This window comes from Gnatocerus cornutus, chromosome 6 (assembly GCF_029298725.1).
Source record: "Gnatocerus cornutus isolate USDA-ARS CGAHR chromosome 6, icGnaCorn1.1, whole genome shotgun sequence".
NCBI classification, from domain to species: Eukaryota; Metazoa; Arthropoda; class Insecta; order Coleoptera; family Tenebrionidae; genus Gnatocerus; species Gnatocerus cornutus.
This window is the reverse complement of record NC_142238.1, coordinates 5,571,264-5,589,918: the sequence shown is the minus strand read 5'-3', so window position 1 is coordinate 5,589,918 and position 18,655 is coordinate 5,571,264. Positions and strand designations below refer to the sequence as shown.

At 33.9% G+C, this 18,655-nt stretch overlaps 4 protein-coding genes across 9 annotated transcripts in view; 1 reads left to right on the top strand and 3 right to left on the bottom strand.

The window, feature by feature from the left end:
- The window catches only part of qin (tudor domain-containing protein qin), a 39,393-nt gene extending 38,163 nt beyond the window's left edge, over positions 1-1,230 (bottom strand). The window contains exons 1-4 of the mRNA XM_088038777.1: positions 974-1,230; positions 619-924; positions 407-570; positions 278-358 (exon numbers count right to left, since the gene is read on the bottom strand). Of these exons, the coding sequence (XP_087894903.1) occupies positions 278-358; positions 407-570; positions 619-924; positions 974-1,121 (699 nt within the window). The 5' untranslated portion in view covers positions 1,122-1,230. The remainder of the gene's footprint in view (positions 1-277; positions 359-406; positions 571-618; positions 925-973) is intronic.
- A 2,330-nt stretch (positions 1,231-3,560) lies between these two features.
- On the top strand, positions 3,561-15,979 carry fru (sex determination protein fruitless). 5 transcript variants are annotated; one of them, XM_088038096.1, is made up of 5 exons: positions 3,563-3,842; positions 4,223-4,747; positions 4,795-4,983; positions 8,700-8,823; positions 9,485-10,138. In XM_088038096.1, the coding sequence occupies exons 2-5, from the start codon at positions 4,232-4,234 to the stop codon at positions 9,850-9,852; spliced, it is 1,197 nt and encodes a 398-aa protein (XP_087894222.1). In that variant the 5' UTR covers positions 3,563-3,842; positions 4,223-4,231; the 3' UTR covers positions 9,853-10,138. The 5 variants fall into 5 exon arrangements, with proteins under 5 accessions (XP_087894221.1, XP_087894222.1, XP_087894224.1 ...); XM_088038098.1 differs by lacking the exon at positions 9,485-10,138 and adding an exon at positions 15,690-15,979 and having other exon boundaries at positions 3,564-3,842; XM_088038099.1 differs by lacking the exon at positions 9,485-10,138 and adding an exon at positions 13,679-15,612 and having other exon boundaries at positions 3,565-3,842.
- Positions 15,980-16,370: 391 nt separating this feature from the next.
- On the bottom strand, positions 16,371-17,940 carry wds (WD repeat-containing protein wds). 2 transcript variants are annotated; one of them, XM_088038507.1, is made up of 6 exons: positions 17,740-17,940; positions 17,527-17,690; positions 17,381-17,477; positions 16,938-17,331; positions 16,567-16,886; positions 16,371-16,516 (listed from the first exon to the last, which is right to left on the bottom strand). In XM_088038507.1, exons 2-6 carry the CDS (start codon positions 17,644-17,646, stop codon positions 16,416-16,418), a joined length of 1,032 nt encoding a protein of 343 aa, XP_087894633.1. In that variant the 5' UTR covers positions 17,647-17,690; positions 17,740-17,940; the 3' UTR covers positions 16,371-16,415. The 2 variants fall into 2 exon arrangements, with proteins under 2 accessions (XP_087894633.1, XP_087894632.1); XM_088038506.1 differs by having other exon boundaries at positions 17,527-17,674.
- Positions 17,941-17,993: 53 nt separating this feature from the next.
- On the bottom strand, positions 17,994-18,634 carry LOC148172390 (uncharacterized). Its single transcript, XM_088039306.1, has 2 exons — positions 18,269-18,634; positions 17,994-18,225 (listed from the first exon to the last, which is right to left on the bottom strand). Exons 1-2 carry the CDS (start codon positions 18,519-18,521, stop codon positions 17,999-18,001), a joined length of 480 nt encoding a protein of 159 aa, XP_087895432.1. The 5' UTR covers positions 18,522-18,634; the 3' UTR covers positions 17,994-17,998.
- Positions 18,635-18,655: the final 21 nt, after the last annotated feature.

Here is an 18,655-nt window from a genome sequence, read left to right as displayed (position 1 = left end):
TTGTTTGACACAAAACACAATACGAGCGTATAAGTTATTCCACACGCAGTCTACATAATGCATGTTATGTAAAGTTTAAAAAGAGAGTATAAAACAGTGAAAATTTTTCCTGACTCCGGTAGTTTCAATTATTTTTTGTAGAGTTTAAAACACGTTGTCACTCACTCTCCTAAGTCTTTTAGACCCTTGATTCATAAAAACCACATAATTACCTCATTAGTATTACTGGTTGTCTAACTGAGTCAAATAAATTAGAGTATAAAAACAACAAACTTACTTTTCTGGAGGCTAAAAGTTGAGACAGGATCACCTCAGCGTCAGCTTTACATTTTTCTAGTTCTTCAGTCTCTGCTTCATTCTAAATAAGAAAACTTGAAGTGGCATTAAATAAGAAAATGTATCTTACCAATTTATACAAGTAGGTGGCTTTATGTCCAGTGTGATTTTCAATGAAACAATAGCAGCAATAAGTTTCTTCACATTCATCACACTGGATATTGTTAAACTGGTCAGTGTGCTCTAAACATTTGACGAAAATATAAGTTTCTCTATTCTTCTGATCAACTTCATCTGTAAAAGCAGCATTACAAAATATATAAGACTAACTTATTTAAATACCATTTAGATCATGAGTAACGTCTGTATAGTCAGGGGTTCCTCCAAACTTTTCCTTCAAAGTCTGTCCAGTATAAACCCATTTAAACTCTTTTTTATTTGATGTACTCCTAGCCCAAGCTAGATAACCAATTATTGTGAAGTTCAGTTCAAAAAACTCATTGAGACTCTCAATCTTGGAACGCGGCACTGCGAATCTTTCAGCACAAATGGGACAAATGCCTTTATTAGCAAAACACATTTTTCTGATGCAGTCTTCACAAACTGTGTGCTTGCAATTAAGGATTAATGGAAGTTTGGTGGATTTCCCTAAAATTCAACAAGTTAAGACACAAAATCTCCAAGTAGAGGCACTTACTCAAGAAATCAAACTGAACTTTACATGAGGGACACCTATCAAAGGGGGTTCTGGATAGGTTAGGACAAGCACGAGTATTGGAAGCTTTGTCGCTGCTTGAAGACATACAGGAGGCGAGTGAATTTGACGAAATATTCAAGCCCGCCATCGTTCATTTAGCTGTTTACACCTTTTTTAACTTACACAAAAACTGCAAAATTCTATAAACAAGTTAAGGATTTGAAGATAGTTACTGGGCATGCGTAGTTTGGGTTTTTGTTAATGTTGGATAAACTGCGCATGTGCAAGCCGTTTATTTCAAACAAGTTTATGGCGGTAAATTTGAAATAAAAAAATATTTTATATCGGTATTTATTACAAGTTATTTAATACTTTCATAGAGATTACGCATTATAAATGTACAGGAAAACTATTGAATGATTGGAACAATGAGATTTTAAATTAAAATAAGTCGGGCAAACATAAAAGTCTAAAAACTTATTTAAACAGCTGGAAAAACTTAAAAAGTTCTTGCCCTTTCATGCTCTTTTATGTCCTTGAAGCTGATTGTGTAATTTTTGTTCATTTTTTAAAGATGGAAAATTTAATAATAACGTAAAAAACTACTCAGCTTGACGCACCAAAACAAAAATTAACAATGGATTAAGATTCGTTACGTTTCTTTTTACCAAGAATTAATAACGCAATTTGGAATTTATTCATCTTAGTAAATTCATTTAGGACATTTCAAAAGCGCCAGCAATTCAAAGTTGATCAATATTAGTAATTGGTGTTATTTTTTTAAATGTGAAATGGTGGATGCGCCGGGTAATGTTTCTTTTTCAAATAATGAATTTGTGGTAAATTTATAAGAACCACAAGTTGTTGAGCCCAAAGTGCTTATCTTTCAATTACTCTAATCAAAGTAAACTCACTCTTGAAATAAACTTGAACATTCAGTTAGCACTTCTCTTCGCAACTAACTTTTCTCCATTACCAACTACTTTAATGAGAGGAAAAGGTTGTAAAATGCAAATTTGCCTACTTGCATTGCAAAACTTTGTTACCACCATTTCACTTAACAAAAAAACGAAATAAATTCCTAAATGAAGCACCTGTCTCTCAAAAATAGCTACAGCCCCCCCGTAACTAAGTTAACACCATGATGCAATGCTATTCGTCAATTCCTCGATACTTTGACCTCTCTTTCACACAATTGAGAAGGAAATACAGCTCGTAGCAACCACTAGATTAAATGAAAATCTGAAGGGGCAGTGCATCCAATGTTGCACGCACTAAATGCAAAATGTGCGGTACATCATTGCACATGCTCTAAAGCTCTCAGGGATGGCATAATCTAACTTACAAAATAATTGGATTAGTTGTGTGGTGACTGAGTTGGCGAAAACTACAAAATTATTGTTGCACCAGAAACTGCTCAACATTTTACAACCGAAAGAAATTTATATTAACTTTTTTATTTCAAACAGTGATGGCTTAGCAAACTTTTTTATTTTTTAATTTTTCCAAATTCTGGTACAAGTTTAATTGATTCTTAATCGGAATCAAGAGCGCAACAGGTCAAATCTGTTGTACTGAATATCAAGTTCAAGGTAAATGAGGCATCGATTTCACTGAAGAGCAAGGTAAAGCTAAACAACGGATCTGTGGATATTATCAGCGGCAATAGTTTTGCATGTGGAAAAAAATTAATGCATGATGACTGATTTTATAACTGCATGTCTCATAATAAGAATACAATTTTTAAAGTTAAATTAACTTGCATGCTTTTGTGTGAAGATGAAGAAAAACAGACGAAGACAGAAGAAGAACTTTTTTTTACTCAGATTATTATTAACTAATACAAATTTCATAGTTTTTTGGTTTCAACATTCCATTTTTTAATATTCAGTAAAAAACGTAAATTACATAAATATTTTTTTGTGTAAAAAGACAAGAAGCGACTCCACTAAAAGTTCTCCCAGATTTATGAAATAATATGTTTATTTTTTATTACTATTGTTAAATAAAGATCAGAAGAAAATCAGCTGGTCTCGTGATTTTCCCTAAAATTTCCCCTTCGGTATTATTAGCTGTATTTTATGTTAGTTTTACGCAGGAAACTGCTCCATATTGCTCTAGGTAAAAGGTAAGATAAAAAATTACTTTTTTGGCAATAATAAAGTGTTTTAGTATTTCTAGTTAAAGTAACTGATAATTATATATCGATTAATAACTGAAATTTAAAGTAATTAAAACTTTTAATAACTTTTATGGAAAACTGCAATTTCCAGATACTATTTTCTTTATTGTTTATTTATTTTTTAATATAGAAGGTAGTCTTTTTGTTTAGTAAATTATATAAATTCTCTAATTGTTATTTTTATTTTGACTTTAATTTTCTTCAGTTCCTTTCTAACATTTTTGACTTTCTACAATTAGCCTAATTTTGTTTATTATTATTTAAACAATAAAAAGATTTGATGATTATTTATGGGTTTTTTTATTTGTATGATTATCTAAATTTGTAAATAAAACGGAGTATTGAAATCAATCATTTCTTATTGGATTGCGTTGACGCCCGGTGATTATGCAACCAACAAAACACCCGCGTACTTTATTACGTGGCTGTTGCCGAAATGAATAATTACGCTCATATCGGTCATTTTTCCCGCAATGATAATCAAAAAGCCAGAAATAGTCCTGAAAAAGCCCTTTCAATGCCACTAAACCCCTAATTGCGCCTTATTTCCTGCAAAATAAATTTCCCCGCAGACAGTTTTTCATCCAACTGACATCAAAACAAATATAACAGTATCAGACAGTTTGCATGGCAGTGCAGGAGGTAGAAAATTGGGTGGCGTTGTAATGACAGAAACTGGGCAAAAAGGTAAGTTTACGGTCAGAATTAATCGAAAAATGCGTAATTTGTTGAAAAAGTGTTCGAAAAGGTGATTTTGTGTGTGCGGAGTCGAATCGAGCGTTGTGTTGTGTCGATTACAGGCATAATTTTCGTAAGAAATGACCAATAAAATTCACAATGGCGGTAAAAGGTGACAACGAACGTGGTTTTGTTAAGTTATTTTGTAAGCTGAAACTCCATCAATAACAATGAAGGAAGAAAAATGCGAGTTTGGAGTGATTGATGGGGCGAACGATTGACGTGTTTGTCTGGGGGCGGCGGGGCCCTCAGCCCCGTTCCGTGCTAACTGTATTTCCACGGTTCCAGGTCACATAACACTATTTCTGCTAATAAAGCGCTTTGTGCAGGCACTTAAAATGGATCAACAGTTCTGCCTGCGTTGGAACAACCACCCCACGAATCTTACCGACGTCTTGAGCAGCCTTTTGAGGCGGGAGGCCCTCTGCGATGTGACGCTGGCGTGCGACGGAGAGACCTTCAAGGCGCACCAGACTATCCTGTCAGCGTGCAGCCCCTATTTCGAAACGATATTCATACAAAATGCTCATCCTCATCCCATCGTATTCCTCAAAGATGTCAATTACAACGAAATGAAAGCGCTGCTGGATTTCATGTATAAAGGTGAAGTGAACGTCTCACAGAACCTCTTACCGATGTTCCTAAAAACGGCCGAGGCCTTGCAAATTAGGGGCTTGACCGATAATAATTCATTAAGTAGTAAAAATGATGATATAGCTGAAGTGCCAAGAAGAGATAAAGAGAGACTCATGGAAAGGGACTCGCCACCCGCCGAGAAACGGAAAAGGAAATCGTCTTCAAACTGTGATAATATGACGTCAAACTCAATTTCAGAACGATATAATGACTCTCAGGTACTCAAACTATAAAGCACCTTCAAATTTTAATTATACCATTTTAGGCATCATCTCAAAGCAACTACAAAGCGAGTCCAACGCTGCCAAAGTTAAACCCTATCTCACCTGTTGACAGGGAAAATTTGAGTGCTGAAGATATGAGAATGTCGTCGCCCCATATTAAACAAGAACCCATTCATGATTCAAGTCCACATGTCGATTCTTTTCACTCTATGTCAGAAGCTTTACAAACAGTAAGTAATCACTATGTTATAACAATTGTAAATTCGTTTATTGTTCATTTGAGAACATTGATACATAATAGGCACATCTGCCGTTTTAATAATTTTTCTCAATCACTTGAATGGGGATTTTCTACTCCATTGCAAAGCTTATTTTTATCTGGAGTCAATAAGTGTTAACACTGATTAATTATATAAATAAACATGACAGATTTATCGTCTTATTAACCGTTATCAAAATTTCTACCTGTTTGTGTATTTAACATAATTTTGTAACACATGGTTGTGTACCTACTATATTTTGAATAGTTTTCCAATAATGTTCATCAGTTTTGCGTGCTCAATTTTTATTAATTTAACTGTTAGAGAACTAGGATCAGCCATCAAATGAATTATTTATGTATTTAGTAGGCTGGCATCTTGTAAACGTATGTCTGAATTTCACGTTAAAACGTCAAATAATCGACAGATGATAAAAAATGACATGTTTAGTTACAGGCAACTAGATATATAGAATTTTTATTTTATTTCTTTAATATTTAGTAAGAAAAAAGTTCGGGCTATTATTTAACTTACGAGCATTTAAATACCTATATTTTTGTCGGCTTAACTACTGTTATATTACATAAATTCTACATGCTAGGTAGGTTAGGCATAATTAGTTAATTACGTTTACAAACTGTTTGCTGAATTATCATAATGACATAATTATCAGAAAAAAAATCAGAAGGCACGCAACTGTGATAACTGATTGAGATTACCCGCATCTGTTGGTTTAACAGATACTGAAGAACCAACTGGTAGCTAGCAAACTGGCCCAATACAATTGAGCCTGCGGCAGTAAAAGAATGGACCACGAGATTAAATTATAATTACATATCATTTTTCCATCACGCCAGCGCAATATTTTTATAGATAACAGCGTTGTGTGCTTTTAGGACTATTTTTGTGCAAACTTAACTACACAGTTTTGTGTTAAAACAATTCTATGACTCCTAAAAAATCGTAATTATCTGAAAAAACATTTATTGTCTCAGGTTGTCGTCATTGTCTTTAAGACTATGGGACTTCAACTGAATAATTGATAGTTATTTCTTATCATTTCGGCGAAACGTGCAATTTTCCATTTCTATCACATTTTATCTCAAACCTTTACTGCATTTGCCAGGATAATCACGCTTAAAACTTTAAAACAAACGTGTTTTTTAAATAATAATCCTCGTATGCACTTTATCTACGCTTTGACAGACAAAGCTAAAACCGCTACAGTTAACAGTTGGTTAGATATTCCAGGTGTTGTTGACTTGAAGATGCACCTCTTTTTCTCGAAGTTAATGGCTCGTTAAGACGATTCTCATTCCTATAAATCTTTCACATTGAAAGAAGTGAGTGCACATGTTTCTTCAGTCTAGTCAAGGAAGGTGGACATCTTTGACTAAATGATAAGTCAATCGTGGATGCTCCATTTGTTTTATGCATGAATTATTCATGCGTTAGTTTAGTAGAATGATATTAGAATTGAACAAATTTTTAGTGGCCACACCGTAACTAATTGCAACGAAGGTGCATAATCTCTATTTAGGCCAATGGCTTGTCAAAATTTAACTTATTTCACAGGAAATCGTGGAAGTCAAATTGGCAGAAAATTATTTATTATCCTGAATGAAATGGTTTTTGTTCGCTCTGTGAGATTCTAAATTGGTTTCCCAGTTGTAAAATTTTCATTCGTTTTTTTTATTCATTACCGGAAAATTCTCTTACATCACGTCATTTTTTGCGTCCAGATTTGTTCAAATAACTCGGTGAAATACACGAGTACAAAAAACCACTACAATGAAAGAAATTGCAGAAAAACGATATTTGTTATGTCGTGATTTTCTTCTTCGGAGCGAAGAGTTAATAACATTTTGAATAACTGATCAGTACGACGGCAAATACTCTGTTGGACTAATAGAACTCAATTATTCATACCCAATTTAATTTCTTTACTTAAAGCTTGAAATTTGTTGCGGTGCGAGTGAATTTCTTTATCATCGACCTCTGATACAACATTATAAAACCTACATTAAATATTACACAACACAGAACAGTCGATTTTTTGTTTAAAAAACCTCTGAAACATAAAAAGAATGACTATCAGTAATTTTCAATGTTTGGACCGTTGCAACAAATTGTATGACGAGATATTTATTTATCTTGTTTTATGTACTTCAAATGGCGCATTTCGATCTTATCTCCAAATTTCATGCATATATTCAATATATCAATGAATTTTTTTTGCCAACATGACCTTGACTGCACGTGTCAGGCCAAAACATGGTCAACTGAATCTCCGTTTAAGATATTGTGGACGAAAAGTATGGAAATAATAAAATTCAGCGAGAACAAATTAGAGGTAAAGCGTAGGTGTTTAATTACTGCGTTGTTGTAGCGAATTAACATCATTTACACGTGAAGTGTATCAATTACAGTAGCTGTTTAATTAATGCAAAATTTTTGTTGTAAACTAATGGATATGAGTTGTTTTTATTACATAAATAATTAATCGTTGCCGGACGTCGTTTCCTTTGATTAATGATCGAGATTCATCTTACCTGCTGCTCGTGAAAGAAATATAATTATCAGTAATTAGTGCTACTTAACGATATGATATAGGATATGTGTTAATGCGGGTGGTGTGTGTTGTGTTTCTCTTCGTGTTTTCTAAAGTATTCTCCTCTACGAAAGAAGGAAGGGATGCTGTTGGATAAAATATATCACTTTTCGCACACGTCGCGGTAATTACATTGTTTGAAAATGTAATTTCCACGATGGGTGCTTACAAGATGTGAATTAGGCATTCACACATATCCTTTCCTTCTTTGTTAACAGAGTAACAAGTGGGGGAGGGACGTGGTCCTCGAAATGTTGCCATCGCATACCATTTTAAGACATTACTTGGAGGCACCGTCGTCTATCATCGCGCAAACACACGAAGAACAGACGTTCTGGTCAGATAATTTCCAAAAAGAAACAACTTTGTCTCCACTCAAGTCCTCCGCATCTCAAGAATGTTCAGTGATTCAGGCGCCACAAAAAGCAACGAAATCTTCCAGTAGTAAAAGCAGCGTTGGGAGGAAAGGAAGCAGATTCAGACCCACCTGGTTGGAGTCATATTTCTGGTTGCAATACGACGAACAAGAGAATTTGATGTACTGCAAATTCTGCAGGAAATGGAGTGCGGACATGCCAGAAATTCGGACCTCGTTTGCCGAGGGAAGCACCAATTTTCGATTAGAAATCGTTAATCATCACGATAAGTGTAAGGCTCATCGGTTGTGCGTTGCCAGAGAGTTGGATTGCGAAAGCAAAAGAAACTCGACCAGTTGTTAAACTATATCCTTGGATTTATGTTTCTCTGTACCAGATGTTGCGAAGTTTTACAGATGTCGAATTGGAAAACAAGCCTTAGATTGTGATTGTAGGTTGTCTTTAAGTTGTGATACACGAATTTATGGTTGTTAGAAATTTTAATTTTGTCCAAAGGCTAGTGTTGAAAAAGACAAACTGGATGTTTATATTTTTTTGTGAAAAATTATGCATGATTGTAACATGTTGCTTTTATAGGATCTTATCAAGTATGTTACTGTATGTTTAGAATAAAATGTTGAAAAGTGAAGATGAGTTTCATTTGTTTATACTAGGATTTGATTGTTTGAACAAAACCTTTCATAATATTTTGTCAATAGGGTGGAAGCGTAAGCGTTCATCCAGAAGATATTAAATCGTTGGGCCCACATTCGTTATCAGATCAAACTGAATCCGATGGTACTCCACCTATACCTGCTCCTGAAGCCACAGATACTATAGATGGTAAGTTCCAAAGCAGTTCTAGCATGCTTAGCTTTTTTGGAAAGTACTTTAGTAATTCTTTGAGAATCAATCTTCAAGTTAAGACTTGAAAATTGGTTTGATGTTGGCATGTTTATTCTTTATTTTATGGGTATTAACAATTTCCGCTTTTTGTACATATTACTGCTTTTATTCTATATTACACTTACAACTTACCCGAGTAGAGTGATGTAAAGTTACAAGTGAAGTGTTCCAACGAAACGAGTAGATTAGTAAAAGAACTCGGAAATAAATTATAATGAGTCAATGTAAGTATAATCATTGATCAAACTCTTTAATTCGTGTTGTAGCAAGTAAGTGAGTTACGTAAAAAAAGAAGATGGGGATCTGAATTACTTTAGTTTTAAGGCAGGAGATTTATTTTTGTATGATTCACAATAGAGTGCCATCACAGCTAGCAAACACTAGAAAAAAACATGAAATTCTGATGTTTAATAGGTTGACAATAAACTTAGTCAAATTGGACACCTTAGGCGTTACGCACCGGCCAAAATCCACTAACGCTTTCCGCCTTGATTTTTGCTTGCAGTTAATTCGATTGCAATTGCAAGACAATAGAATATTGCTGTGATATTGCTATTGTTTTGGTAGATGGTGATGATGGGTCCTCTCTCTGTTCCAGCTACGTGGCAGGAACAGGGACAGGCGTACCAACCATCATCTTTCTATCATCCAGAACAAACGAGCTACGAATCGAAAATACCGACGATTGTTGAAACACGCGCTCCCGCTTCCGATTATTGCGAGATGTTCGACAAGATATCGGAATCGCCTAGTCTGTACACTTGTAAAATTTGTGGCAAAACTGTGAGCAATCGTTGGCACCATTCATCGATACATCGGCCGCAATCGAATCGGTGTCCTTTGTGTCAGCAGTCGTTCACTAGAAAAGACAATATGAAAGCACACATTCGACTTAAACACGGACGACCTTTGGTGCTTTTCGAAATGTTGGGCGATGCGAGATCTGAAAACAAAGATTTTTATTAGTAGCAAAGTTCGGTTGGAGTATTGAGGGTTCGGCTGTGAATGTTATGAAAATGACTCAATTGCGGATAACGGTCTGTTTCTCACCAAATATTGGATGATATTACAGTGAATTTATTTTTATTCTATGTACTGACAGTATTGTAATCAATAGCGATTTTAGCTACAATGTTAGTAGCTTTGACTAAAGGAAAAGTACCATATACTACAATACTTGCCATTTTTGTCTGTAGGTCGTAATTTTGCCAAAATTATTGCTGTTGTCACTTTGAATAAAGTTACCCATATTTTTTTGTCTATTTTTTACAATGGCTGTTTTTGTCTGTCGAAAAATGCGTACCACTTGTGTAAATACACTGCAGCAATATATTAACACATAATCACACTGTAATTGTAAACATTTTTTCGTGTATTGTAATAAAGAAAGGAATACTCGCTTATAATGATCGACTTGAATTAACATTTCCTGTTATTTTTGCAAAGTCCAAGAGAATAATTAATTCCTTGATCTAAATTGATTAATTTTAAAGCTGTTACAATTTTTGATCAATTTAAATTTTTTTTTCCACACTTTGTCTTAGTTGAACAATTCAAAGGCTCATATTACGTAATGCTTTTCTAGTCGAAATTGTGTTAATTAATTGAAACATTCGAAATTTCTGCCGAGACCGGTGACAAAAAATCGGTTTTAAGGCTTCGTTTTTTTATTGAAGGCTGTTACATGGTTTTATTGCGTTTTTAATTGAGCATTTCTGCGAAGCGGTATTGATATGTGAGTTTTGCATCAGTTGGTGAGCACGTTTTATTTGTTCTCTGGACGTAAATATTAAGTAAATGTGGAAGCAAAGTTCTAAAATGTTGTAAACTACGTGTGGTACATAAAAATTGTTTTTTATTTCCACACACGCAGATGTAAAATGAAATTTAATTGTACATAATGAAAAATAAAAATGTAAATAAAAACTTGTCGATGGTGTTTTCATTGGTGCAGGTTCTGAACCTCTGTATTACTTTTAATTTAATTAGTTTCTTCACTATGCATGTATTCAATTTCTGAATTTCCGCAAATAATCTTAAATAACTAAAATGGCTCGGCAGCTTCATAGATTTTCAGTACTAGAATGTAACGTGTCGCTCGTGTTGAAAAACGCGCGTAGTTACTCAGCATCTGGTACTGAAAAGCTTCACTTGCTCTGGGGTGCACCATTGTCACTATTCTGCTGTCACAATTAATATTAACACTTACCATTAACGTTGCGTTAAACTACTGTTTTCGTTTGCAGGTTCAAAAACCTGGCATATGCGGCTAACGTTTGACAAGCTGCCAGGTGGCTGCAACCTGCACCGGTGCAAATTGTGTGGGAAAATAGTGACGCACATTCGCAACCACTATCATGTGCACTTCCCGGGCAGGTTTGAGTGTCCCCTGTGTCGAGCCACGTATACACGCAGCGACAATCTGCGCACTCATTGCAAATTCAAACATCCGCGCTACAATCCCGACACCAGGAAGTTCGAAGCACCGTCGATTACCAATGATACAACGGCTGATTGATTTTGGCTCTACTATTACTTGTACTACAGGGCTTTGTGCTCCTCCTAGCTACCAACGTTCTACTCTAGCTAATTGTTGAAGTACCTTATTAAAGCAAAAAACGAATGAAAGGCAGTGGCGAGACTGCCGTCTATGTAAAGACTTGCACAGGATAATTTCCTTGGACCATGTATTTCTAGTGTTTATTTCATTTCGATGGAACTTTGAAGCTACGACTGAAATCTCGGCAAGGTATTATTTAATGCAACTGTAAAACGGTACTATATTCATTATATAGATAGTCTTTTTAAACATTTTTGTACCATTTTTGTGCAAGCATGTTTTAATCTGTCACCTGGTTGAACCCCCGACTTGCTTAAAGCAAAATGTTACTTTTTATTACAATGTTTCTAGTCTATTAGGTCCCCGCTGAACGTACTTCCACTCCCGACGATTGTCAGACAATTTAAAATGTGTTTGCATCTAAATGATGTCATCCTGCAAAATATTACGACCTAAGATTGTAAAGATATCTGTGATGTTATATATGATGTAATATACAGGGTTCCACCCAAGACTGACCTACTGTACTTAACGAATCAAAAGTTTTGCCCTCTCACTCTCAATGTTATTTCCTATTGCCGTTACGGTAGATTAGTTTTGTATGGAACATGGGTTGAAAAAAAATTACATAATTTTAGAAACTTTGTGCAATTGTAAAGCTCTTATTTAAAATTTTATATCTTCTACAAGTTAACTCGGCAATCCGTGGATGCCCCCTGTATATCTAACTTAATTTAAAACAAAAAAAAGAGACTCACATATTATTAGTTTAAAACTCATGTATAATAGCTTATGCCCGTCCGTTTAAATGGGTTTGCATTAGAATTTCAATGTAGAGCGGTTACAAGTCAAATCTTTTTGTATTAAACTTTATTTATCTTATTTAAATATTGCCAAACTAACTAGTGTATAATTTAAGTGCAATTTAATTAAATAACTTTGATATTACCTCATATTCTCAACTCGTTTTTAACACTAAGGTTTAAAGTAGAGAATCTCTTTTTAAATTTTGTACCTATATTAAGGTATCGGCGGCCTTTGAATAGTTAATTATGTAAGTTAAAAACTCTAAAGTTAGGATTATTTGTGGAACAAATTGATCTGTTGAAAACCATCTGTCCGTAATTTTTACAGGATCTTTGTATTCATTGAATTGCGTGATATGGTACCTTAGTTTTATATAAGTTGGTTCAATTTGGTGTTACAGGTGTGGTGTTTAATAAGGGTATTCGTTTTTTTTTAAGAAGATTTGCTTATAATATATTCACAAATGTTTATTTTATGATATAAACCTAGTGCATTAACTTAGGTAAGAGCATGTTTTTTTATCTTTGAAAAAGCGATACATTTGTTGTTAGTTTTTATAATAATATACTATATACTAAAGATTTCTATAATATATTGGCATTACGATATGACGAAAAGTTGGGTGAGCAACTAGAATGATTGTGATAATATAGGTTTGGTGCTAACAACCTTCTACTATTTGAAATAAAATATAAAATGTGCAATATTTAGTTGTAACTGTTTTGTTGTTGTACTACTTTGAATTTGGATCGTGTACAGTTTGTAAAAGGCGTTGTATATTGAGATTTCATAAAAAATAGTTTTGTTATTGTTGATTTTAGAATTACGATTCTTACAACGAGTTATTTTTTTATAATTACAGAACAATTTTATAAGGTTGCGGTTATCTAGGAGAAAATATATTTACGTGTAAGATTTTTTGTTTGTGAAAAGGCCATACGTTCGGCTTTAATCATCCTGATGAAACAGAGTTTTGCATTTTCTTTTGTAAAATTTCATTGTCTGATGTGCTCAATGATCAAATATCTTGCTTAATATCATTTTCACCACCATTCAGTGTTACTTAAAATCATTAGTATTTAAGTAATGTAAAACGTTATTTAAGATTGATATGCATTCATTAAGGCATTTATTATGTATTTTATTAATTTTTATTAAAAGTGGTGTGTTTTAAATTTGATTATTTTCTTCCTTGTCCGCTTTTTGCGTCCAGTGATTTTGTCAAAGTGTGCGATAACGTTGCTAACTAATTAAGTATCTAGTGTCATGCTTTTGTAACGTTGTAATGGCACTACTATAGGCACTTTAGTGTCATAGAGCATGCTAGAAGTAGCTCATCATTACGATGGAAATCCAGTATTTAAACCGGTAATACTAACATTTCCAAACTTTCTACATTTGTTAACCTTTCTCTTTTTGTTACAGATATAAAATGCTACAAGGTGTCGCAATTATTTGAAAGAGTGGGATCGATGGATGAGAGACGGCGATGTGTACTATGTGGAAAAATTGTGAGCAATACACGAAATCATTATTATGTACACTTCCCAGGACAGTATTCGTGTGCGCATTGTCCAGCAGTGTACACACGTAGTGATACTTTATTACTACACATGAGGACAAAACATCCGACAGTTGCTTAGCTGATATTTGGTGATTAGAAGGTTTGAACAAACGTAGTCAAGTGAGTCTTGATTTTTTTTTTGGTTGATACCAAATTGTACAGAGTATTTTTAACTGTTGCTCACGTATATTATAATGAAAATCATTTTAAATAGGTGTAGGGCGAATCCTTTCTAGTCTCTTCGGTTTCTTCCTCAAAGGACGTGATATTACACTGATGGGATGGTTTGCGCGATCTTTTTCCAAATCTTATAGAATCAGCTACGCTTCATCTGCGCAAACTTGCTAGTCACTTGCCAAATATGCAGACCAAATACGATTAGTGCAATTTCCATTATAATATGTAGAGCGATCAAAAGTACAACTTATTTACAACTAACCAATTTTAATAATTAAAAAATATATTTTATCTTATTTATAAGTACGATTTTATCCTTTGTGTGTTGGTATTAACCAAAGACTCTTAGTTTCAAATTAGTTAATTTATTATAGGTACAAAAACTTCCATTATTTATTTGATCTGAACGTGTGCAAGTTTGTTTCCACGGGAAGTCTTCCAAAGTCTTCCTGTAAATCCCGTATTGTTTTATTTGATTCGGGTGCTACGTCTTCCTACATCACATTTTATTTTACCGAAAATAAAACTGTCTTTCACACTTGACATACTTGTGCACTTCAGAAACTGATTAGGAAATGAACGGCACGATAAGTAAATCTGTACATAAATGTTTTCTCAAATTTTCATACTTCTAACGTTAAAGTAACAGTTAGTCGTAAAATTGTATAAAAAATGTAAATTGTACAATTAATTATCCATGGTCTTGTCATTGTATAAATCGATTTGAAAAGTAATTTGTGACTGAAATATAATTTTGTATTTATAATTAGATACGCAGCGGATGTCAAGCTTTGACATTTTTAAAGAGTATATTTTTAAGCATATTGGATGTATATATCTTAGAGAGTTGGTTTGGAAGTTTTTAGTAGATATATTGTTTTCAAAATTCTTTGGAATAGTAATAATTGTAACTAGTCATAAGATAGCCAAAGCCAGATTGCCAAAATGTTAACTTAGCTTTTAATTTTGCTAGTCATAATTTAGTTTAGTAATGTTTATTTTCAATAAACAATAAATCGTCAGCTAATAGAGTAGACTTTAAATTTTAAGTGAGTGTAGAAATTTCTGGAGCGGGAAATGTTAATGTAGATCGTGGCGTTTTGTTTTGATGAAAAGGTGATGTTTGCTGCCATATTACGTTTATTTATTGGTTCGTCCGACTCCTGTCAGTCATAGAACGTTCAAAAATAGCAAATCTGAATAATTTATTACTTGTATAAAGTTAGTATTTTATAAGCTGAATAAATTTATAAACATGATATTTGTAATTTATCCGTGAAAAGGTTTCGTTTCTGGAAGGGACGAAGTCTTGTTGCTCATTTGGAACTTTCCGTTTTAAAATCACACTTTAGTGCAAATTTTCAAGACTGAACAACTAAGAAAGATCACAACGAATCGAACAATGATTTTCAAACGGGGAGACACAAAGACGTATTCTTCAGGTTGATTTTTATTGTGATTACTTACAAGCGCCAAATTTTTTACCATTAGCCAAAGCATCGACCCTTTTAGTTGTACCATCAAAATTATTATAATCAGGGTATATATTCCATTGTTTGGTTTTTATATATAATTCTTGTATCTATTAATTGTTTCATTAAATTGTATATAAAATAGACTCGTGCGTTTTATTTAAATATTTGCTGTTTATAGATTATGTTTGAATTTGTATTGTAATCAAAATTGTTTCAGCAGATCAAAACGGAGGTCCGAGTCTTTCGTATAACGAGATGTTTGAGCCCTCTTCTTCAAATCTCCTCCTGTGGAAATGTAAGACTTGTAGCAAAGAAGTGACCAATCGATGGCACCACTATCATTCGCACAATCCTCAGAGGTCACTTTGTCCATATTGTCCGGCCACGTACAGCAGAATCGACACGTTGAGAAGTCATATGAGAGCCAAACATAGTTTTTTGATGAAATGTAACAATTTGTAAAATATTTGTGAGTAGGCCAACAACCGTAATTAGTTTAAAAGTTCTCTAAGTTAACCAAGAGCTCCCTGTTTTTTTAATTGTAAAAACCAAGCGAGTTTTGATATTGCTGTGATGTACATACTGTACTTAAAAATGTTTTTGTGCTATGTATTGCTGAGTATGCTTTACAAAAGATGTGATCAAATGTGATGTCTATTTTTTGTTTAGAGAAATTATTTAATATTATTTATATATTAAAAAATATATTCACTACAAAGGGCGTTTTTCTTCACTCACCTCTATTGATAGAAAAAAAGAACAATAAAAACTTGACACTTCAATGTATATTAAGTTATACTTAACGCAATTAATGTTAATACTTATCAAACGATTTACAATAAGTTCAAATTAATCAATGATTCTAACAACCATGTTTCATCACTTTGTTCATAAAAAAATATAAATTATTCTCTTTTATTTTACAAGCTTTGAAAGGATGTACAGATTACGTATCACTTTTCCAAAGTTTTATGGTTTTGTCATGTTCCAGGGCTGCTGAGGCTATTATATTCTCAGTGGGATGACATGTGGTGCAGAGAACAACATCTGAAAAAACAGATTAAAAATCAAAACAATTTTTATATTAGTTAAGTCACCTGTGTGGCCCTGCAACTTTTGTACTATTTCCTTTGTCTGCAAGTTCCAGATATACACCAAATTATCCTCAGAGCCACTAACAATCCATTTTCCTCCAGTTACCGAGAAATTGGCAAAAATACAATACTTCTCATTCTTATGCCCTGAATAAGTTTTCAGACACTTTCCTTTAGCATAATCCCACAACTTCAAGGTGTTGTCTAAAGTAGCAGCAAGAATGTACTTCCCATTGGGTGAGAATTTAACAAATGATACTGGAGGATTATCATCGTCAATTAGTGTTTTCAAACACTGACCTGAGGCTGTGTCCCAAATGCGACTAAAAGATTTAAAATGATTGTGGTAAATATATTCACTCTTATTTTCTTACCATAATCCGTCGTAACTACTGCTAACAATGAGAGATCCATCTCTGTTAAAATGGACAGCACTGACAGGGTCAGAATGTGCAGGCAAAGTCTTTAAACATTTCCCTGTCCTTACATCCCATATCCTGACTGATTCATCAAAAGAACCAGAAACTATTAAATTTGACTGAGGATTGAAATTGCAACAAAAAACGTAATTGCTGTGTCCTTTTAACGTCTTCAGACATTTTCCTGATGATAATTCCCATATTTTTAACGTTTTGTCGTCGCTAGCTGATACTAACAGTCTACTATCACTGGACCATGCTACATCACTAATTCCTAGTTTATGGCCAGAGATTGTTTTTTCAAATTTGCCATCATAAGCGCCCCATATTTTAATGAGCTTATCAGCAGCTAAAAACATCGCATTACAAACACAGACGATAAAATCAGCTCAACTTACAAGAACTTGCCAACCATTCTCCATTTGGGCTAAACTTTACTGAAGACACAGCTTTAGTATGTCCTGCTAACGTGAACTTGAGTGTATAGTTTGGTTTCTGAAAAAACATTCGCTTTATTTGTGCTGAAAATTACTAAACAACTTACTAGGTTGCTGCTGCTTTTATTTGAGCCTCCTGTTGGGGTTAGGGATGTGTTAGTCGCTGGAGCAGGTTGAGACACGTTAGTGGAAGAATGCACAGGGGCGGTGCCCCCCAAAGGCATCATATTGTACTTTCCTTACTTGAATAGATTCCTACAAACAGAGAATTCTGTAGAATTACAAGAGCGTCTACCATGTGAACTTGTGTACAAACATACCTCAGTATGAAGCACTATTTATTGATAGCACGATCACTTCTGAGTTTAATTCGATAGAGTATTGCTTTAAATATCTTTCTTGCTGAGCAAATCGTACGTACAAAGCAACATTTTACAAATTTGAACGCACTTTTGGGTATATTCATCCACCATCACAGCCGCCACCGCCACAACTTTGCAGGTTGGCCAACCGGAGAAGTGACAGGTGAAGTTACTAAAATTCAAAGCGCAAGATTTAAATTAAACAAGCATGATAATTTCAATCATTTTTATTGACTACTTTAACTTTTCCATATATGTCTAAGATGCCTGTGTTGACTGTTTTTCGTTTGCGGTTAAATCCCTTCTTCTTAGCTATTGATTTCCCTACTGAATTTTTTCCCAACTGTTGGAACTGTAACTTGGATTTTTCCTCTTCTTTTTGTTTTGCCTTTTCCTCTTTTAAAACGCGATAGTTTTTGTACTTATTTTTAGGTGGTTTTGCCCCTGAAATCTCATTTAGTAAAAAAGCGCTCACCAACAATCTCACCTAGTTTGATTGCCAACTGAATTTTCGCTTCTTCTTTCTTTTGTGGATCAAATCCAGACATTCCAAATTTAACGATTTCATGTCTAGCTTTTTTGATGTTAAATTCGTCTGCTTGCTCCTGTGAATTCACTTTATTTATCGCAACTTTTCTTTTATTCTTTGGTTTGTACGATTCGTAGGTTATCGACTGGAAGGTTTTCTTACACTCTGTTTTTTTGCTTGATCCCCTTGTTGGTATAAAATCCTCAGACATTGTTATAAATAATTAAAAGGTTCGAGCTTTGATTTTATTAAACAAAAACATGAAAATGTGAGGTTAAAAAGAACTCAAGAACTTTGTGGCCAAGTGACGTCAGAATTTCAAATTCCACTAGACTTGATAACGTT

Bases quoted from the DNA above. Each gene is read 5' to 3' on its own strand.
- LOC148172390 (XM_088039306.1), bottom strand. From the start codon at position 18,521: ATGTCTGAGGATTTTATACCAACAAGGGGATCAAGCAAAAAAACAGAG. The intron at 18,226-18,268 runs GTGAGATTGTTG...ATGAGATTTCAG, and splicing joins TCAGTTGGCAATCAAACTAG to GGGCAAAACCACCTAAAAAT.
- fru (XM_088038095.1), top strand. From the start codon at position 4,232: ATGGATCAACAGTTCTGCCTGCGTTGGAACAACCACCCCACGAATCTT. The intron at 4,748-4,794 runs GTACTCAAACTA...ATACCATTTTAG, and splicing joins AACGATATAATGACTCTCAG to GCATCATCTCAAAGCAACTA. The intron at 4,984-7,842 runs GTAAGTAATCAC...CTTTGTTAACAG, and splicing joins TGTCAGAAGCTTTACAAACA to AGTAACAAGTGGGGGAGGGA.
- wds (XM_088038507.1), bottom strand. From the start codon at position 17,646: ATGATGCCTTTGGGGGGCACCGCCCCTGTGCATTCTTCCACTAACGTG. The intron at 16,887-16,937 runs GTAAGAAAATAA...TAAATCTTTTAG, and splicing joins AGTAGTTACGACGGATTATG to TCGCATTTGGGACACAGCCT. The intron at 16,517-16,566 runs GTGACTTAACTA...CTGTTTTTTCAG, and splicing joins AAAGTTGCAGGGCCACACAG to ATGTTGTTCTCTGCACCACA.